The sequence below is a fragment of the Mangifera indica genome, chromosome 17 (assembly GCF_011075055.1).
Source record: "Mangifera indica cultivar Alphonso chromosome 17, CATAS_Mindica_2.1, whole genome shotgun sequence".
Classification (NCBI taxonomy): domain Eukaryota; kingdom Viridiplantae; phylum Streptophyta; class Magnoliopsida; order Sapindales; family Anacardiaceae; genus Mangifera; species Mangifera indica.
In genome coordinates this window covers 786929-803239 of record NC_058153.1, presented here as the reverse complement: position 1 = coordinate 803239, position 16311 = coordinate 786929, and the positions used below count along the sequence as shown (strand labels likewise).

The following is a 16311-nucleotide window of genomic DNA, read 5'->3' as shown; positions in this document are numbered from 1 at the left end:
AGCATAACTTTATGCCAATAATTGTGATAATATAAAGGATGTAAACGTTATCCTATGAGACGAATAATCCTATGCATTGATTGGTGGTGAGGGCCTATATTGATTACCACAAAGTCTTTTCCAATAGCTAGCATATTCATAGGTTTTTCCTCCATTCATACTTAACATGAATTGTTGAAATAAAAAAGAAGTACATCAATATTCAAAATCTAATAACCATGTATTTCAAAATTTGATTTCAAATTAACCATTTTTTTGACTTCCAAATATTCAACCGAATAATTAATTCTTTATAACATATTTTATTTTATTTTTTTGTACAAATACAATAACAACTATTGATTTTTTTTAGAGTTTTTTGTATCAAATTTTAATTTATCTGATATAATAATGATAAGATGAATCATTGGATTTATATTTTAATATGTTCAATATGGTCGTCGACACAACTCCTTTCAAAATATCTAGCTCGAAGAGTGCTTCTTGTTAAAAAAACAAAATAAAAGATGATAGATTATCCATAAGTAATAGAGGCCATGAACTCAACTACATCAGGAAAATCCTAAAATATTATTGAAGGGAAGGGGGCCTTTGTAACTGTCCCGGTAATTTATCAAATTAAGTTAAATTATAATTTAATAATATAACAAGAATATTGTTATTTTCCTATCATAAAGGATATTTAAAAAAATAATTTAATTAATGAATTTTGTAGTTTGATAATATGAAAAAATTTAATATATTATAAACATAAAAATTATTTTAGAAAATATATAAAATAAATATTTTAACACAAAAATATGTCAGTTTGACCGAACATAACACTAATTTATACTTAATAATTTTTAAGCGTATTCAATTAAATTAATATTTTAACTAATTTATATCAAATAATCTTTTAAATAATCTTTTTTATTTTAATATAATAAAAATTACTGGAACCAAATTCCTTTAAGAGTGCGTTTGGTTCAGATACAGTTTTATTATAAAAAAAAAGAAAAATTAAATAAATTACTCGAAACAATAGGGGCCTAAAAAATTGCCCCAAAAGTTAAAGATTAAGCAAAAATACCCTATTCAACTGTAATAAGCAAAATACTCTTATATATAAACAAAAAAATTTTCATATCCCTTGCCATTTTTTCCCCAAATTCACTGTTAAAATTCAGAGGAAAACCTTAGTCTCCCATAGGTTCAGCATCCATTCCACTTCTTTGGAATTTTTTCGACATTTTTCATGATTTTCGGTGAAGAAAATAACAAAAAAAGTTAGTACAGCATCCCTACTCTTGTTTGAATATTTTTAATGTTAAAATTATTCCGATTTGATGAAGATTTTGAGCATTGACTATTTAGAGTTTTGGTTTTGAACAATGCATAAAATATGTTGATTTTTGTTTCTTTTAGTTGAATTTTTTGAAGATTATTGTGTTATAGGATATATAAATTTGATTTTTGTTGAAATTTGATATTTAATTGACAATTTTTAATCGGAAAATGGCTTAGTTTGGTCGAAGATCCACCCTGGGGTGTATAAAATCTCCATTGGGATGGAATGACACCACGTGGGAGGGGGTATTTTAAATAGTAAACCCGAGGGGTGCTCCAGGAACCTAGGAGAATTCAGAGGGTGGGGGAAAATTAATTTTTTGAAACTATAGAATCTATGGGAGATGAAAAAATTAAATAAGAGACAAAGAAAAAATATAAGACCTGTGAGAGATTAGAAAATATATATTGGGGTAAATTGATTTTTTCACTTCTAAGGTTGGTTGACGTGTAGTTTTTCGAATTTCATGTCTATTTTTCCTATTTTAGAGTTTTCGATTTATAATTTTCGAATTTTATGTCTATTTCTTGATTTTTTGGCTTTCTATGCCTTTTTTTGTTGTATTTTTTAATTTCAAATCGATTTTTTTATTTTTGTCATTCTAAGTTATTTTAACATTTAGTTTTTGAATTTTATATTTGTTTTTCTTGTTTTAAAGTTCTTTGATGTGTAGTTTTCAAATTTTAGGTTTGTTTCTTGATTTTTATGCTTTTTAGTGTCGTTTTTCAATGTAATTTTCAAATTTTAGATTGATTTTTTAGTTTTTGTCATTCTAAGCTATTTCAATATTTAGTTTTTGAAATTCAGGTCTGTTTTTTTATTTTTGTCATTTTAGAGTATTCCAATGTAATTTAGGTTATTATTATTATATTTGATAAAAATTAATAAATATAAATAATTATTGTGTCTAATTTGATTTAATAAAAAAATTAACATACTATAACGATATTGTTGTCTTAAAAAATAATAAAATGATATAATTGTAAAAAAATAAGATTAGGTAATTTTTTAATACCTAAGATAGATGATATTATTCTTATATTAACTCATACATTATCATTGGTAATAAACTCTTTACCTTTTCTATTATGTTTTCTCGCATTTTTATACTTAAATCTATTCAAATTCAATGTACTTGTTGTTAGTGTTGAACCTGAATTGAGTTGACTTAGGCTCGAAAATTGATTTGATTTGATTCGAATTTGTTTAGTTCAATTTAAATCAAGTTTGAGTTAAAAAGTTTGACTCGTTTTAAAATTGAGCTAAATTTGAATTTGAAAGAGTTCGACTCAGTTTGGCTCATAAACTAGACAAATGAATCAATTCAGTTCAAACTTGGCTAGTGGTTTGATTCGAATTATATTAAGTAATTGTTAAACAATGTCGTTTTGTCAATGAGTTATAAATTCAAACTATAATTTTGAACCACATATTTGAGTCATGAATTTAAATTATAAATTCAGAGATATTAATTAAAATAGACACTAAAGTTTCTGCCTAAACCTTTTTAGACAAATTTTGAGTGATTTTATTATTCTAAACAAATTTAATCTTGTTTTCAATAATACCCCTCTCTGCAATTATGTCAAATTCAATATATTTTTTTCAACATCCTTTCATTTTGGAGCATATTCTATATTTGGTAAGTTATAATTCAAAGATTTAAAAACTTATTCAAAAATAGATCAATTTATGGTATAATACAGATTAAAATGAAAAAATGAACATAAACGCGAAGAATGAGTGCGCATGCTAGTAGGCGTGTGTGGGTGCGAGTACGAGTGCGTAAAGAATGCGTGTGCGGTGCAAAAATAATATAATATAATACAATATTATATATATATATATATATATATATATATATATATATATATATATATATATATATATATATATATATATATATATCACTCTTATATTTATTATATTATATTATTTTAGCATTGCACATGTATTACTCTTCGTGCATCTGCACCTGCATCCGCTCGCACTCGTACCTATTCTTCGCACTTATATTTATTTTTTCATTCCGATTTATATTACACCAAAAATTAATCTGTTTTTTAATAAATTTTTGAATATTTGGATTATAACTTACCAAACATAGAGTATGCATCAAAAAGAAAGGTTGTCAAAAAAAACTATACCGAATCTGGCATAATTAGCAGAAAATGGTATTATTAAAAACAAAATTAAATTTACTTAGAAAATTAAAATCATTCAAGGTTTGCCTAAAAAGATTTATGTGAAAACTTTCCTGTCTATTTTAATTAATATCCTATAAATTCAAATCAAACTCGAATCACTTTTAATATTAGCTAACAAACTTGAGCTAAACTATTTTTTATTCAAACCGAACTAGAGTTAAGAGGTGTTTAGGCTCGATTCGATTCATATCCATCCTTACTTCTTCTTGTTAGTACAAACTTTCACACTAGTAATAAGATTTTATTTGAAGAGTCAAAACTAAAAAAATGTTTGATTTTTATTACTAACATTATTTGATTTGATTTGTTAAGTAATAAAAAATTATAGTAATGTTTTATTACCAATTAAAATATGATAATAATATCGATAATAATTTGATTACATTAAACCAAATATAACAATTATTTAATTTATTGATTTTTATCAGATATAATAACAATAATTTATATTTAGTAAGATAATTTCTATTTTTGATAATTTTTCATTACCTTAATCAAATGCTTCCATATATTTTACAATTTTTTCTTTTTTGGGTTCAAAATTTTGTGCATAAATACCTTATGCACACTGGTTATGAAAACTCAAATTTGAAATTTAGAAATCATGACTCGTAGAACAAACTTGTCATTGTTCTTCTCTTTCATCGTCTTCCTAGTACATATCTTAAATTCGGAGTCAAAAGGCCATGAAGAGTGTCAAAAGGTTTTAATAGATGGTGGTGGTCTTATTAATCTTCAAGACTCATTTTGCAACCCGGTTCAAATAAAGAGAAAGACACCAGGAGGACCTGATCCTATCCATAACCCGGGAGTGCCAGGTGGACCTGATCCTATCCGTACCTCGTTTCAGATAAAGAGAAAGACACTAGGAGGACCTGATCCTATCCATAACCCAGGAGTGCCAGGTGGACCTGGTCCTATCCGTACCCCGTTTCAGATAAAGAGAATGACACCAGGAGGACCTGATCCTATCCACAACCCGGGAGTGCCAGGTGGACCTGATCCTATCCACACCCAATTTCAAATAAAGAGAAAGACACCAGGAGGACCTGATCCTATCCACAACCCGGGAGTGCCAGGTGGACCTAATCCTATCCACACCCAGTTTCAAATAAAGAAAAAGACACTAGGAAGACCTGATCCTATCCCCAACCATAGAGTGCCAAGTGGACCTAATCCTATCCACAACCCGGGAGTGCCAGGTGGACCTGATCCTATCCACACCCCATTTCAGATAAAGAGAAAGACACCAGGAGGACCTGATCCTATCCACAACCCAGGACCGCCAGATGGACCTCATCTTTTCCACAACTGATGTCATATTCAAATAATTGTATCAATAAAGTCTTATCTATATTGAGAAAGCAATAGTTGGGGTACTTGATCCTCTTTATAATTCATTGCTACCATATGAAATAAAATTTACCACATATTTTATCATATTATACTATGATCCATAAATAAAATTAAAAAAAAAAAAAAAATTCCAGCCTCATGACGCAAGTTCTAATTATTTTGGTAATATAAAAGTTAACGATATGAGAGAAACACTTAATACAAGCGGGAAGTTCTTAGAAAGATATTACAAAATTAAACATTGCAAGCTTAATAATCTGAGCTGCTAAATAAATATAAGGCTAAATACATTTTCTCATTATCAAAATTCTTTTATCATGTTCAACATTAATGAAACACTATGGATTCACTTTTGAAAATTAATTTAGGGTTATTATCTTAAACTTCCCTAAGGTTTTTTTAAAATATTAGCAAGGCTTCTAGCTATTATCGATGATTAGGTACTCTGGAGTCATGCTAAGTTATTCTTAAAAAAAGATAAAAGTATATAATCAATAATAATATGTCATTATGTGATTAAACGATAACACGGAATCACATAGTAACACATTATCTTCAGTACTTAATTTGATACTCATTATAAATGCATATAATATTATTTAACAAAATGAATATTAACGAGCATTCATATTGATATGTGAAGGTGATTTAATAGTTTTCTCGATTTCTAATTTATAATCACTAATCAAATTATAACAAGGTAGTTGTTAGTGCCCATTATATTAACACATGAAATATTATTGAACAAGATAACGGATGCCTTCATGGAAAATCTCCAAGTTAATTACTTGAATCCTTCTCAGCTTATTTGTAAGATTGATGAGATTTGGCCAATCCTTAATAAGTTTTTATCATGAATACAAAGATTAAAAAAAGGTAAGCTTTTCAATAATAGGCAATGCAGCAATAAAATTATGTGCATTCTATATTAGTAGAATTATTTGAATTTTAAATTAAAGATAGAAGGATCATACATTATCTGATTACCTAATTAAATATTTAAAATACTGGTTGATTTATTGTTGGGAAGTAGCCATCTCTATTTCATACTTGGCCATGATCGGAGTGGTGCGCTCCTTGTACCGGCGAGGCTGACTTTCTTCCCTTGTGCCTCCATCGCTACTACTCTCTGGTATTGGATTAAGCACAGCCGTCCTTGCAGCTGGGAACAAATATTGAAATGGTTTTTCTGCAGGTGGCAAAATCTCCATTCCTCCCTCCAATATCTTCACCACATCGCTCATCTGTGGCCTCGCCTCAGGCAAGTCTTGCACACACCACAATGCCACCATACACATCCTCTCTACTTTCTCCTGCTGTCTCCTTTCAATCCCACAGGCCAACGCCATTGAACCCAGTTTACCTTTCTCATATTCCTCCCATACACGTTGAGGAAAAAAATCAATGCTGTCCCGAGAAGAATGAACAATTGTATTCCTTCTCCTGCTAATGATCTCAAACAGCACCATCCCAAAGCTATACACATCGCATTTGTATGTTACTGGATGATTCTTGTAGTAGATTTCTGGTGCTGAGTAGCCACGAGTTCCCCACAATTTCTCTGCCAGTGTTACATGAGTGCTCTCTCTGTTGCACAGCTTTGCAAGCCCGAAATCTCCCACTTTGGGGATGAAGTTTTCATCGAGGAGAATATTTTCAGGCTTTATGTCATAATGAATGATTCTTTTCTGGCATTCCTCATGCAAATATGCTAAGCCTTTTGCTGTGCCCACTGCGATTTCATGAAGCTTCTCCCATTTGATGGCTTTTGCTTTACTTTCTCTGAACAAGTACTTGTCAAGGGATCCTTTTGCCATGTATTCATACACAAGTGCGCTCATGTTTCTGTCATGGCAGAATCCAAAAAGCCTGACGAGATTTATATGGTAAGTTCTTCCAATTGTGCCCACTTCTGCCATAAACTGCTCTTCGTCTCTCTTGTCTACTCTCTTTTTGAAAAACTTTACTGCAATTCTTACTCCATTTGGAAACTTTCCCATGTAGACTTCCCCGAAACCTCCAGCACCTAGCCTGGTTTTGTGATTTTCTGTAAATTTCTTCAGGTCCTCTACGGTGTATCTGACTGGCTTCTCACTTTCTATTTTTTGGATGAACTTCTCCATGGGCGTAGCAGCAGCCTCGGGTACATTAGCCCTTTCTTTGGGTTGCTGGATGGGCTTGCTTTTTGGCAGCGGCGACCGTGGCGGCGGCGGTGTAATTGGTGGTGATAGAATTGGTGGCGGTAGTGCTGTAAAAGCCAGTGGTCTGAAATCTTGGACAATCATTTTGCTGGCCGTTTTTGCACATTTGTAATAGACAACAATCACTATTACTATAATTGCTATAGTCACTACAAAGCTGCATGCTACATCTGCAATTAACATCGTTCCAAATCATTAAACCAGATTTGAATATCCAATTTAGTTTTTTTTTTTTTTTTCTGAGCTATCCAATTTAGTATTAAGATGTTCAAAATGTGATTAGTCAATTACATTAATATCCAATTGAATACTCAAAATTAATTGCATGAAATGTGTTTTAAGCGAAAATTGAGCAAATCTTTATTAAAAAAACTTACAGATGATGATCATTGTGGTGGCGCTTTGCGTGGCATTCTGTATATTTGGTATAGTTGGTAGAGTTGCAGTAGTCCATGGCGGAGGGTAATAATTCAGTGACATCCTGTTAAAAGCAGGCTAGCTTTCCTGATAAAATCTGTTAAGAATGAAACGTTCAAAGAATTGACAACAAATTGCCAGGCTTCAACTTCACTCCTAAAGCTTTACAAGACCAAAATCAGTGGCACCTTCTCAGGCAAAATTAACTTTTCATGCAGGCAGTAGCCATGCAAAGATCAGACTGGTGACCTCTGCAGACAAAGCTCATGTCGTGCTGATCTGCCAGTGGCTGATGACGGTGAAGATCTCAATAACAGAGATGAAGCGAATTGGAGAGGTAAGAAAGATTGAATTGGATTTATCGTGCAGAACAAAATTGGTGTGCGGCCATGACAACACTGAAATGGATTAATTAATAGTAATTAACCACTTAACCTCTCAAGAAAGCTAGATTGGTACAGCTCCCTGAGATTAACAACGAGAATGTGTCTTCAAATGGTGGGACTTCCAAGGATTTTACGAACATTTCAAAGTGATCAAGTCTAGTAGAAAATAACTAGATACAATAAAACTATATTTTAATATTTTTCATTCATAATTAGATAATATAGTTTACGTGTTATCATGTAAGTAAATTGTTGTGGTACATTATTCAAATTAAGTTAAGTTTAAATCAAACTGAATCATCCACCCGATGTACAAGCTAAACCTAACTAAACTTCTTCTAACTTGAGTTTGACTCGGGTTTGAAAATGAATTAACCATTCTTACTTGACTTTAACCTAAATGATTCAAATCATGCTAGTTTGGTCCGGATAAAACTTGAGACACTAACATATTATTGTTTTAGAACTCTTACCATAAATAATGTTCGAGCATATTACAATTCTATTCAAACTAGTCTGTCACTTTTAACTAATTGGCTCACAAATTCCTTCCGTTTCACATTCACAACTAGGAAATTTTGGCTTATGCAGCAGAAGGATGGGATATAATTGTCACTATTTAATAGTTGTGGCAATTCACAGAAACTCCATTGATAATACGCTACGGAATCTGCAAAGAACTTTGATAATTAATTACCTTCTTTGACATTGACATGCGTTAAACTACTAAGCCAAAAAATTCACTGACTTAGATGGGTTTTATCCAAGGTGTAAACATTAATGCCAAAAAAATTTTGAAATTGTTCTCGTAAACAAATCGTTTAAATTGATTTAAAGTTAGATCATTTTTTTAGGCCAAAGTATTATTTCCTATCCAAAGTACGCTGTTTTTTCAAGTTTCTTTCTATTAACTTTGAAAATCTCATTTATCCATCTATGGGCCGTTAAAATTAACGGAACTCTAACCCCTAAAAAAATTATCTCATTTTCGCCCCTAAAATTTTAAAAACTAATATTTTTCCTAACCCAAGTTTTAAAAAACAACATTTTTCCCCTTAGGATTTTCAATTTTTCAGAGTTAGTTTTCCAGCGTCGTTTCTTTCTCTCCGATGATCTCCAAGCGACGCCTCTTTCTCTCTGGTGCGGCCTCCTTCTGACGATTATCCTGGGCATGATCGTCAAGGACGACGACGAGTCGTCTTCGTCTAGACGAAAACGAATCTTCTTCGTCCAGAGACGAAGATGAGGTCTTCATCGATGACAAAGACTGTTCATCAACGAGGAGTCTTCATCGCCGATGAAGACCTTGTCTTCGTCAAGGACAAAGACGCGTTAGGTTTGAATTGACTCTTATTATGCTCAATTGAACTCAAATCCATTGGCCTTTCCAGGTGTTATCTATAATTTCCTAGAGAGAAAAGGGCAAATTTACAGAGGCTTTATTAAGCAAGTAGACAGTACAGCCATTTGGATGTTTCCTATCTTTGAATTGTTTTTAACAATTTGTTCTGTCGTTATTAGCAGGGAATGACATGGTGGAAAGAACTGACAAATTTTGGGATCATTTTTTTAACTTTTCAGCTTAATCGACGAATATTAGACATGATTTCCACAAAATCCCTCAGTTATTTTGAGATGTGAACATCTGCATATAATGAAATTGTACTGGACCATCGAGTTGAAACTCTAAATTATATTTGGATCATTTGAGTCAAACATGTATTTGAGTCTGAGCCGACTGACCTGACGGTTCATGTTTGGGTTACTGCTCCGACAGAATTTCCTCCAAGACATGGCGATGGAGAAGCCTGTTAGATTCACAGCACAGCAGCTAAGTTTGCTTCTGGCAGTTTTAGTGCAGTCTACAAGGGTCAGTTTCCAAATGGAGCCAGGATTGCTGTAAAGGTTCTTAGGTGGAGTGTGGACAATAGAGCTGAAGACCAGTTCATGGCAGAAGAAGTGGGCACAATTAGAAGCTGTAGCTTGACATCAGCAACTCGATTCGAATTAATAATATTACTATATAATTAAATATTATTTTATTTTTAATTTAAAATTATTTAATTATATAAAAACATATTATTATTTATATATATGTTTTATGTATATAATATTATTTAAATAAATTTTATATGTATCCACATCAATCAACATTTCTTTGAAATAATGCAAATTAATAATTATTTAATACTAAAGACAGTAATTTAGATTGGCGCATTGTTACAGTTTCCGACCAATTTAAAATTGTGACACGTCAATTTTTTCTTAACCGCCTTTACCCATTGGGACTAATCCAAACGGATCAAGGAGACCGAGTCTGTTTAGTTGGTTTCACATTCACTCGCTCAGCCTCTAACGGACCTCCACGCAGGCACGAGCACGATGGCCAGCATTGCCAGACCCAGGAGACTCACGGAGCCCCGATCCGGAGGCCAAATGGTCCGCACCAGGCAAAGTGCTGCTAACAAGACTCCGTGCGACCGCCCAGCATTATCCCCGAATCTGACACCCCAAAACCCTAATTGGCTCTCCAAATTTATTTACTTGCCTACTCGCTTGATTGCCACCGGTGCTGTCTTCACCGGCGAATCCTCTGCTTCTTCATCTTCCTCCTCTTCGGGTTCCAATTCAGCTTGATTTCTACCTAAAGTACGTTTGTGAAGGTTATTTTAACGAGCTGAGAGATCTCATGCTATTTAAGGTAGAAATGAGAAATTAAATTTTGCTGCGAATCAATTTTTCTTTTTATAAATAAGCTTTAGATTGAGATATTGTGGATTTTCGAAGTAGAATGTAACGTCGAATTAAACGTGTCTAATTTCGTGATTGTTTATGTTTTCAGAGGATTACAGTGATCAGATTGATAATGAAATGTCTCCTCAGATAACTGACTCAATCAAAAAGGTAAGTGAGGTCTTGTGGTAATTACTATAGGGTTCAGCTTTTCTCTAGAATTGTGATTTTGATATATGTGGTTATGCTAGAAACGGGCTCTAGAAGTTAATCAGCAGTCGAGTGAAACGCCATCTATTGTGGAGAAGAGTGAAACGAAGTATCTAATAGAACGGCTTATCATGCAGGTGACATTTTCAAGGTAATTGCCAATTTGCAGCTTTCTCCTATTTTTTTTCCGTGATTGTTTTTTCCTTTAATACTACTCTTATGCCTTTTACTTTAACATATTTGAGTCTATTGCTCTGTGAAAGTTTCTATGTGCTATTTTCTTATCATTGTGTCTCTTTAAAATGGTTTGACTCCAAGTCATATATGGTGTTAATGTTTAACCAGGGAAGAGTTCAATAGACTGACGAGTACTATTAAGTCAAGAGTTGTAGATAGCCCCATTTATGGAGATGGAGAGGATGGAAGATTTAGTGAACTCTCTAATAGAAAAGCTGACAATGTTATTGCTTTCTTACAAACACTTCAAATGCAAGAAATTTAAAAAACTGAGTTGTCAAATATGGAAATTGATTGCTGCTGTAATTATATTTCACATGTTGACATGCCAGATCTATGCAGTGCAGCTGTTTCGGAGGCAAAAAAGTGGTTAGAGGAGAAGAAATTGGGTTCAAATTCAAAGTCAGATTTGGAACTTGGAACCTGCATCTTGAACTCTGCTATGTTGCCTCATGTTCGTAACTGATGACTATAGTATCTTTGTGGTGGACCTTATACTTTCTTTCAATCACTTCTATTTAGACTCTAGATTAATATAATTTTATTTTATGTTAGCTCACCAATTTTATATATATCTGAGAATGCTGAGGCATGAACTTGAACATTAGGCATAAACTCATAATGCAGAAGTTAACTCTCATATGGAAGAATTAATAGGAGTGTGTGAAACATTGCCTTTTTCATAAATGTGAATGTGAGTTTACTAAAAGACAAAAAATTACAAACTCCTACTAACTGACATGCCTAAGTAGAGTGGATTTTGAAACATGTGAAAGGTTGCAGGACAGAATGACTAACATATATGTGCGTGTATGTATGTATGGGTATTATATAATTTTAATGACATGAGGGAAATGGTTTGGTTTATTAGTTATAGGGCATCTTCCAATTGATTTTGATTTGATATATGAAATGCTTTTGACTTCCCTGCTATGAAATTGCCCAAAAGTTTTTATTTTTTGGTCTGCAGAAAAAAAAAAACTTAAGATATGTGTTTTTTTCATTAATATGTGTTAGTATTTTTTTAATTTTCTGTTTTCCTTTTTGGGAATGCAGATGAAGATTGTATTTTCACTGGCCAATGAAATCCTTGTGTAGCTTTTGTGGTATGGTATATTTGTTTGAATACTGGTGGAAACATCACTGCCTCACTTACTCTAGATAATGCAGAATTAATAACAGTTGAGATTAAAGATTACGGATGTAATTGTAATGCCATTTGCATATCTAAATTGATTTCCCATTGCAGGGCTCTGATACTGAAGCAGGTTCTCCAGTTGATATATGAACATGTCCACTATGGACTTCTCCATCTGGGAACCTTACGGAATTCCAATTACCATCACCAACTAGGATACAGCTTTTCAACGGCAAAACACCACATTCAGTTGGTTTCTCATCTTTGTCATTCAAGGTTATCTTTGTTTTTGTTTTTTTAATGAACAGTTGAGTTTGTTGCTAAAAAATGATTCTTGTAAATGAAGTTGGCTTATAAGTTGTATAGAAAGTTTGGCATTATATTAAATTGGTGGGCATATATCTCAATTACAGAATTCATTAAAGTGAATTTCAGGATGCTAGGAAGAGGTTAAAATCATTGGAAATTTGGAACAAACTTAAAAGGTTTAAATTTATTAACTGATAAATCCTAGGGTGAATGAAATTTTTAAAAAAGCTGGTCATATCATCAAACCTGTTAACTACTTCCTGAATTTGTTGAAATGATGTTGGGCTAGGGTACTACGACAGGCTACTGTAGTATTTTTAAGTTACATATGTGCAGAAAATACTGAATTGTTGGTAATCACCATTTCAGAATTGAAATTAATACCTAAAAAAGAATAAAGATAAATAAATGAATAATTGAAGTCTTTTGACTTAGCCAAGCTATCTGGTATTATTTGTTAGTATTTTTTTCTCTGATTTGAGTTTTTTTCCTTTTCTACATGCTGACTATTTTTATTTTTTATTGTTCTGAAAATAAATGCAGTTTAAAAGGGATTCTCCTGCCTCTGGTTCATGGAATATATCTGAGGAGTTACGAAAAGTGAGATCCAAAGCAACAGAAGAGATGCTAAGGACTCTACCATCATCAAAAATTGATTTGTCTGCACTCACTTCAGAGAATAGGAGTGCTGTGAAGTCCATAGTGGCTGAGGAGGTAGAAGCTACTATGAGTGACAAAGTACTGAACTCTACAAAATCAGTAGATGCATCATTAAACTTGGTTACAGGAGTAACTACTTCATGTGGCTTACCAGGTGTGATCTGCTTCCCAGTTTGATTGTGAACTTGGTATTTATAGATTTTTGTCAACAATAGCAAGGTAAATTGCCTGATTTTGAACTTGTTTTATTTCTCAGAATCTAGAGAAATTATAATGTGGATAATCTAAGACATGAAACCGCAATTTTTGCCCCTTCAGTTTCACGGATGACTCAAGACGAATTGCAAAATGAACCTTTGTCATCAAATTGAGCTAGTTTTATTTCTGAACAAAACAAGGTAACTGGGGAAAATGGAAAATGCCATTTCTTACGCTTTTGTTTTGTTATTATCTTGTTAACATATGATAAAATTTGAGTAACCTGATGTCTTAACATTTTTCTTCAGCTTCACACAGAGGTCTTGGAGGATGTCCAAATCATGGAGGAAACTAGAGGTGCATCTTGTAAATTTTCTCAAATCTGGGCTCTATTACTCGCATAATCCACCATATTATGGGATAGATTGTGTAAAGTGGTAGATATAATCGTCTGTTACCTAATGGCTGAGTTTTATGGGGAAAAGGAGTTCCGTGTAGGAACAATCGAAATAGATATTCTATATGTGAATGAAACCTAGAATATATTTACATGCATTTTTATTTGGGCTAATTCTTTTCTTCCATTATTTTTCTGCACTAACAAAATCTGCCTAATTTTGTTTATTTGTTTGCACAGAAGGGAGACCAAGCTCTGAACAAAGACTTCAACCACCGGAAGAGTTCAATACTGTACAACAAGGTTGATTTTTATTTCCCCCCATATTTTGCAGTATCATTATGAAAATTTTTGTCATTTCAATTTTCCTTTTCTCCTGTTTTGTGTTTCATGAGCTTGCTTGTAAGTTTCTTGATACATTTTTGTTTTTTTCAAGACCAATACTTGGATTCTATTTTTGTAAGTTTCTTGATTCTATTTTCTTCAAGGCATATATAACTCTCCTTCTGGAGCGCGTTTAATTGGAGGCACTCAAGCTGTACGCATGAATGCACCTCGTGTTGGTGGTAGTTTTGCTGTGTGGGGTGGCCTCTTCTCCACTTTTGACTGCACAATGGTCTATGTTCGGCAGAAAGAGGATCCATGGAACTCAATCATAGCTGGTGCTGCCACTGGAGGGTTTCTTTCAATGCGTCAGGGCTTCGGTGCTGCTTCCAGATCAGCAATTTTTGGTGGGGTTTTACTTGCTTTGATTGAAGGAGCTGGGATCATGTTAAATAAGGTTCTGAGTGCACCACAGAACATCCCCATCATGGAAGAGCTAATTGCAAACATGGCTGGTGTACCTGGATATCCAATGGGGCAACTGCCAGGTCAAGCCCCGTCAATGGTTGAGAGTCCATCGCCATCTTCCTCTTCTTGGTTTGGAGGGCTTTTCGGTGGTAAGAAGGAGGAATCAGCAAAGTGTACTGGAAGTAAGGCAGAGGTCTTGGAGAGCTTTAATGCTCCTCCGGTGCCATCATTTGAGTATAAGCGTACGGTTAGTTGTTATTGTTCTGTAACTATGCTTATTAATAAGCCTTTCTACCATTTCAATGTGTTGTATTATCATCATCCATATGCAACTTGCAGTTATTGCGGTTTATGAGAATTCATGAACAGATTTTAAGCCGAGCCAAGGCCTGATGTTACTAGGCATGTGATTACCTCTATCGCTGCACTATGCGTTTCTCCATTCTTTTCAATTGCACTTTGAATGTGTGTGTGTGTGTTGATTGCATATAGCTAGGGTTGCAATTGAGTCGCACTAAGTATCATTGGTTTGAGCTCGATTCGCTGGAGTTTATGTAAAGCTTGAACTTGAAGAAATTAGGAGTTGTAGGATCGAGCTTGAGTTTGAGATAAAAACCACTTATTCAAGCTTGATTCAAGAAATTACGTTGAACTTTGTGTCTTTGATCCGAACTTGTGCTAGCCTAGATTCAGCTCAATTCAGATTGAATCAAATCCACCTATAGGTTTAGCATGTAGCTCCATTCAAGGGTTGAGCAAGGAACTCTCCAAACCCAGAAGGCCTTAAAGTTGCAATGGTTAGATGTATTTGTACCCATTTTTCTTCACCTTCCAAGATCTACTTGACTGGTATAATCATTTAAAATTGAAAAACCTTTCCACACATGTGAATTAGAAAAGATAGGCCCCCTCGGGAAACATGTATATTTTCATATATATATATATATATATATATATATATATATATATATTGATTATTTGAGTTTCCCAGTACTAGAACATAAATAAGTTTCACACGAAAGTTTAGATGGGCCAGTTACCCCCGTGGTCCCATGATAACTTCCTGCCCCAGCTCCATGTGAGTAAATAGCTTAACGAAATGGCAACACGTAAAGTAAGCAATGCATAATATAATATTAAAAAATGACTTGTATTAATATTCTTGGTGCAAACAAGGCAGTGTCTCATTTATTCTAGAAGTCAAGCATCAATGCTATATTCCAAAAGTCGACGGAGCCAATGGATTAGACGATTGGTTGATTCATGTACAAATGGACTCATTATGAATTAATGATCAAACCATGGTATATATTATTATTAGTATTTAATTTAATATTTAGTTTAATTAATGCAGTGACATATAATTCAAATATAAAAGGACAGTCCACTTTCAAGGTTTGACCGAGATTAGGATCATATGGCTATTCTACATGGTCAATATTCTCCTAACAAACTTCGCCGTTACCATGCCAAATACTTTTGATTAATAGACTGTCATTTTTCATATAGGATAAGTTAATCATTTATCAAAGAGCACCCACCCAAGCTTTGACGACATTTTGTTCCAACTCATTGACTTTTAAACTATAAAAACCCACCCAAAACCCAACTTTGTTGGAAAAATACTATTGGTAAAAGGACATAAATGTCATTTCACTTTTCCAAAATTGAAAAAAATATATTGACATTGAATCGCATCCACAAAAGTGCAATCTTGCTAAATCACTATAAAATCCGTCT

At 33.2% G+C, this 16311-nt stretch overlaps 4 protein-coding genes across 14 annotated transcripts; 3 read left to right on the top strand and 1 right to left on the bottom strand.

Annotated features, from left to right (window-relative positions):
* Window positions 1-4141: 4141 nt before the first annotated feature.
* Window positions 4142-4852, top strand: LOC123200841 (cuticle collagen 34-like). The gene has a single exon (XM_044616235.1). It carries the CDS (start codon window positions 4142-4144, stop codon window positions 4850-4852), a length of 711 nt encoding a protein of 236 aa, XP_044472170.1.
* A 1057-nt stretch (window positions 4853-5909) lies between these two features.
* LOC123200603 (rust resistance kinase Lr10-like) lies at window positions 5910-7052 on the bottom strand. The gene has a single exon (XM_044615866.1). It carries the CDS (start codon window positions 7014-7016, stop codon window positions 5910-5912), a length of 1107 nt encoding a protein of 368 aa, XP_044471801.1. The 5' UTR covers window positions 7017-7052.
* A 3139-nt stretch (window positions 7053-10191) lies between these two features.
* Window positions 10192-14952, top strand: LOC123200605 (mitochondrial import inner membrane translocase subunit TIM17-2-like). 11 transcript variants are annotated; one of them, XM_044615871.1, is made up of 11 exons: window positions 10192-10546; window positions 10740-10801; window positions 10882-10991; window positions 11425-11531; window positions 12134-12183; window positions 12327-12491; window positions 13068-13338; window positions 13441-13582; window positions 13691-13739; window positions 14020-14082; window positions 14268-14952. In XM_044615871.1, exons 9-11 carry the CDS (start codon window positions 13724-13726, stop codon window positions 14924-14926), a joined length of 738 nt encoding a protein of 245 aa, XP_044471806.1. In that variant the 5' UTR covers window positions 10192-10546; window positions 10740-10801; window positions 10882-10991; window positions 11425-11531; window positions 12134-12183; window positions 12327-12491; window positions 13068-13338; window positions 13441-13582; window positions 13691-13723; the 3' UTR covers window positions 14927-14952. The 11 variants fall into 11 exon arrangements, with proteins under 11 accessions (XP_044471806.1, XP_044471805.1, XP_044471813.1 ...); XM_044615870.1 differs by having other exon boundaries at window positions 11420-11531; XM_044615878.1 differs by having other exon boundaries at window positions 11410-11531; window positions 13503-13582.
* LOC123200840 (protein KAKU4-like) lies at window positions 10280-13361 on the top strand. Its single transcript, XM_044616234.1, has 6 exons — window positions 10280-10517; window positions 10740-10801; window positions 10882-10991; window positions 11186-11271; window positions 11410-11531; window positions 13068-13361. The coding sequence occupies exons 1-6, from the start codon at window positions 10280-10282 to the stop codon at window positions 13359-13361; spliced, it is 912 nt and encodes a 303-aa protein (XP_044472169.1).
* Window positions 14953-16311: the final 1359 nt, after the last annotated feature.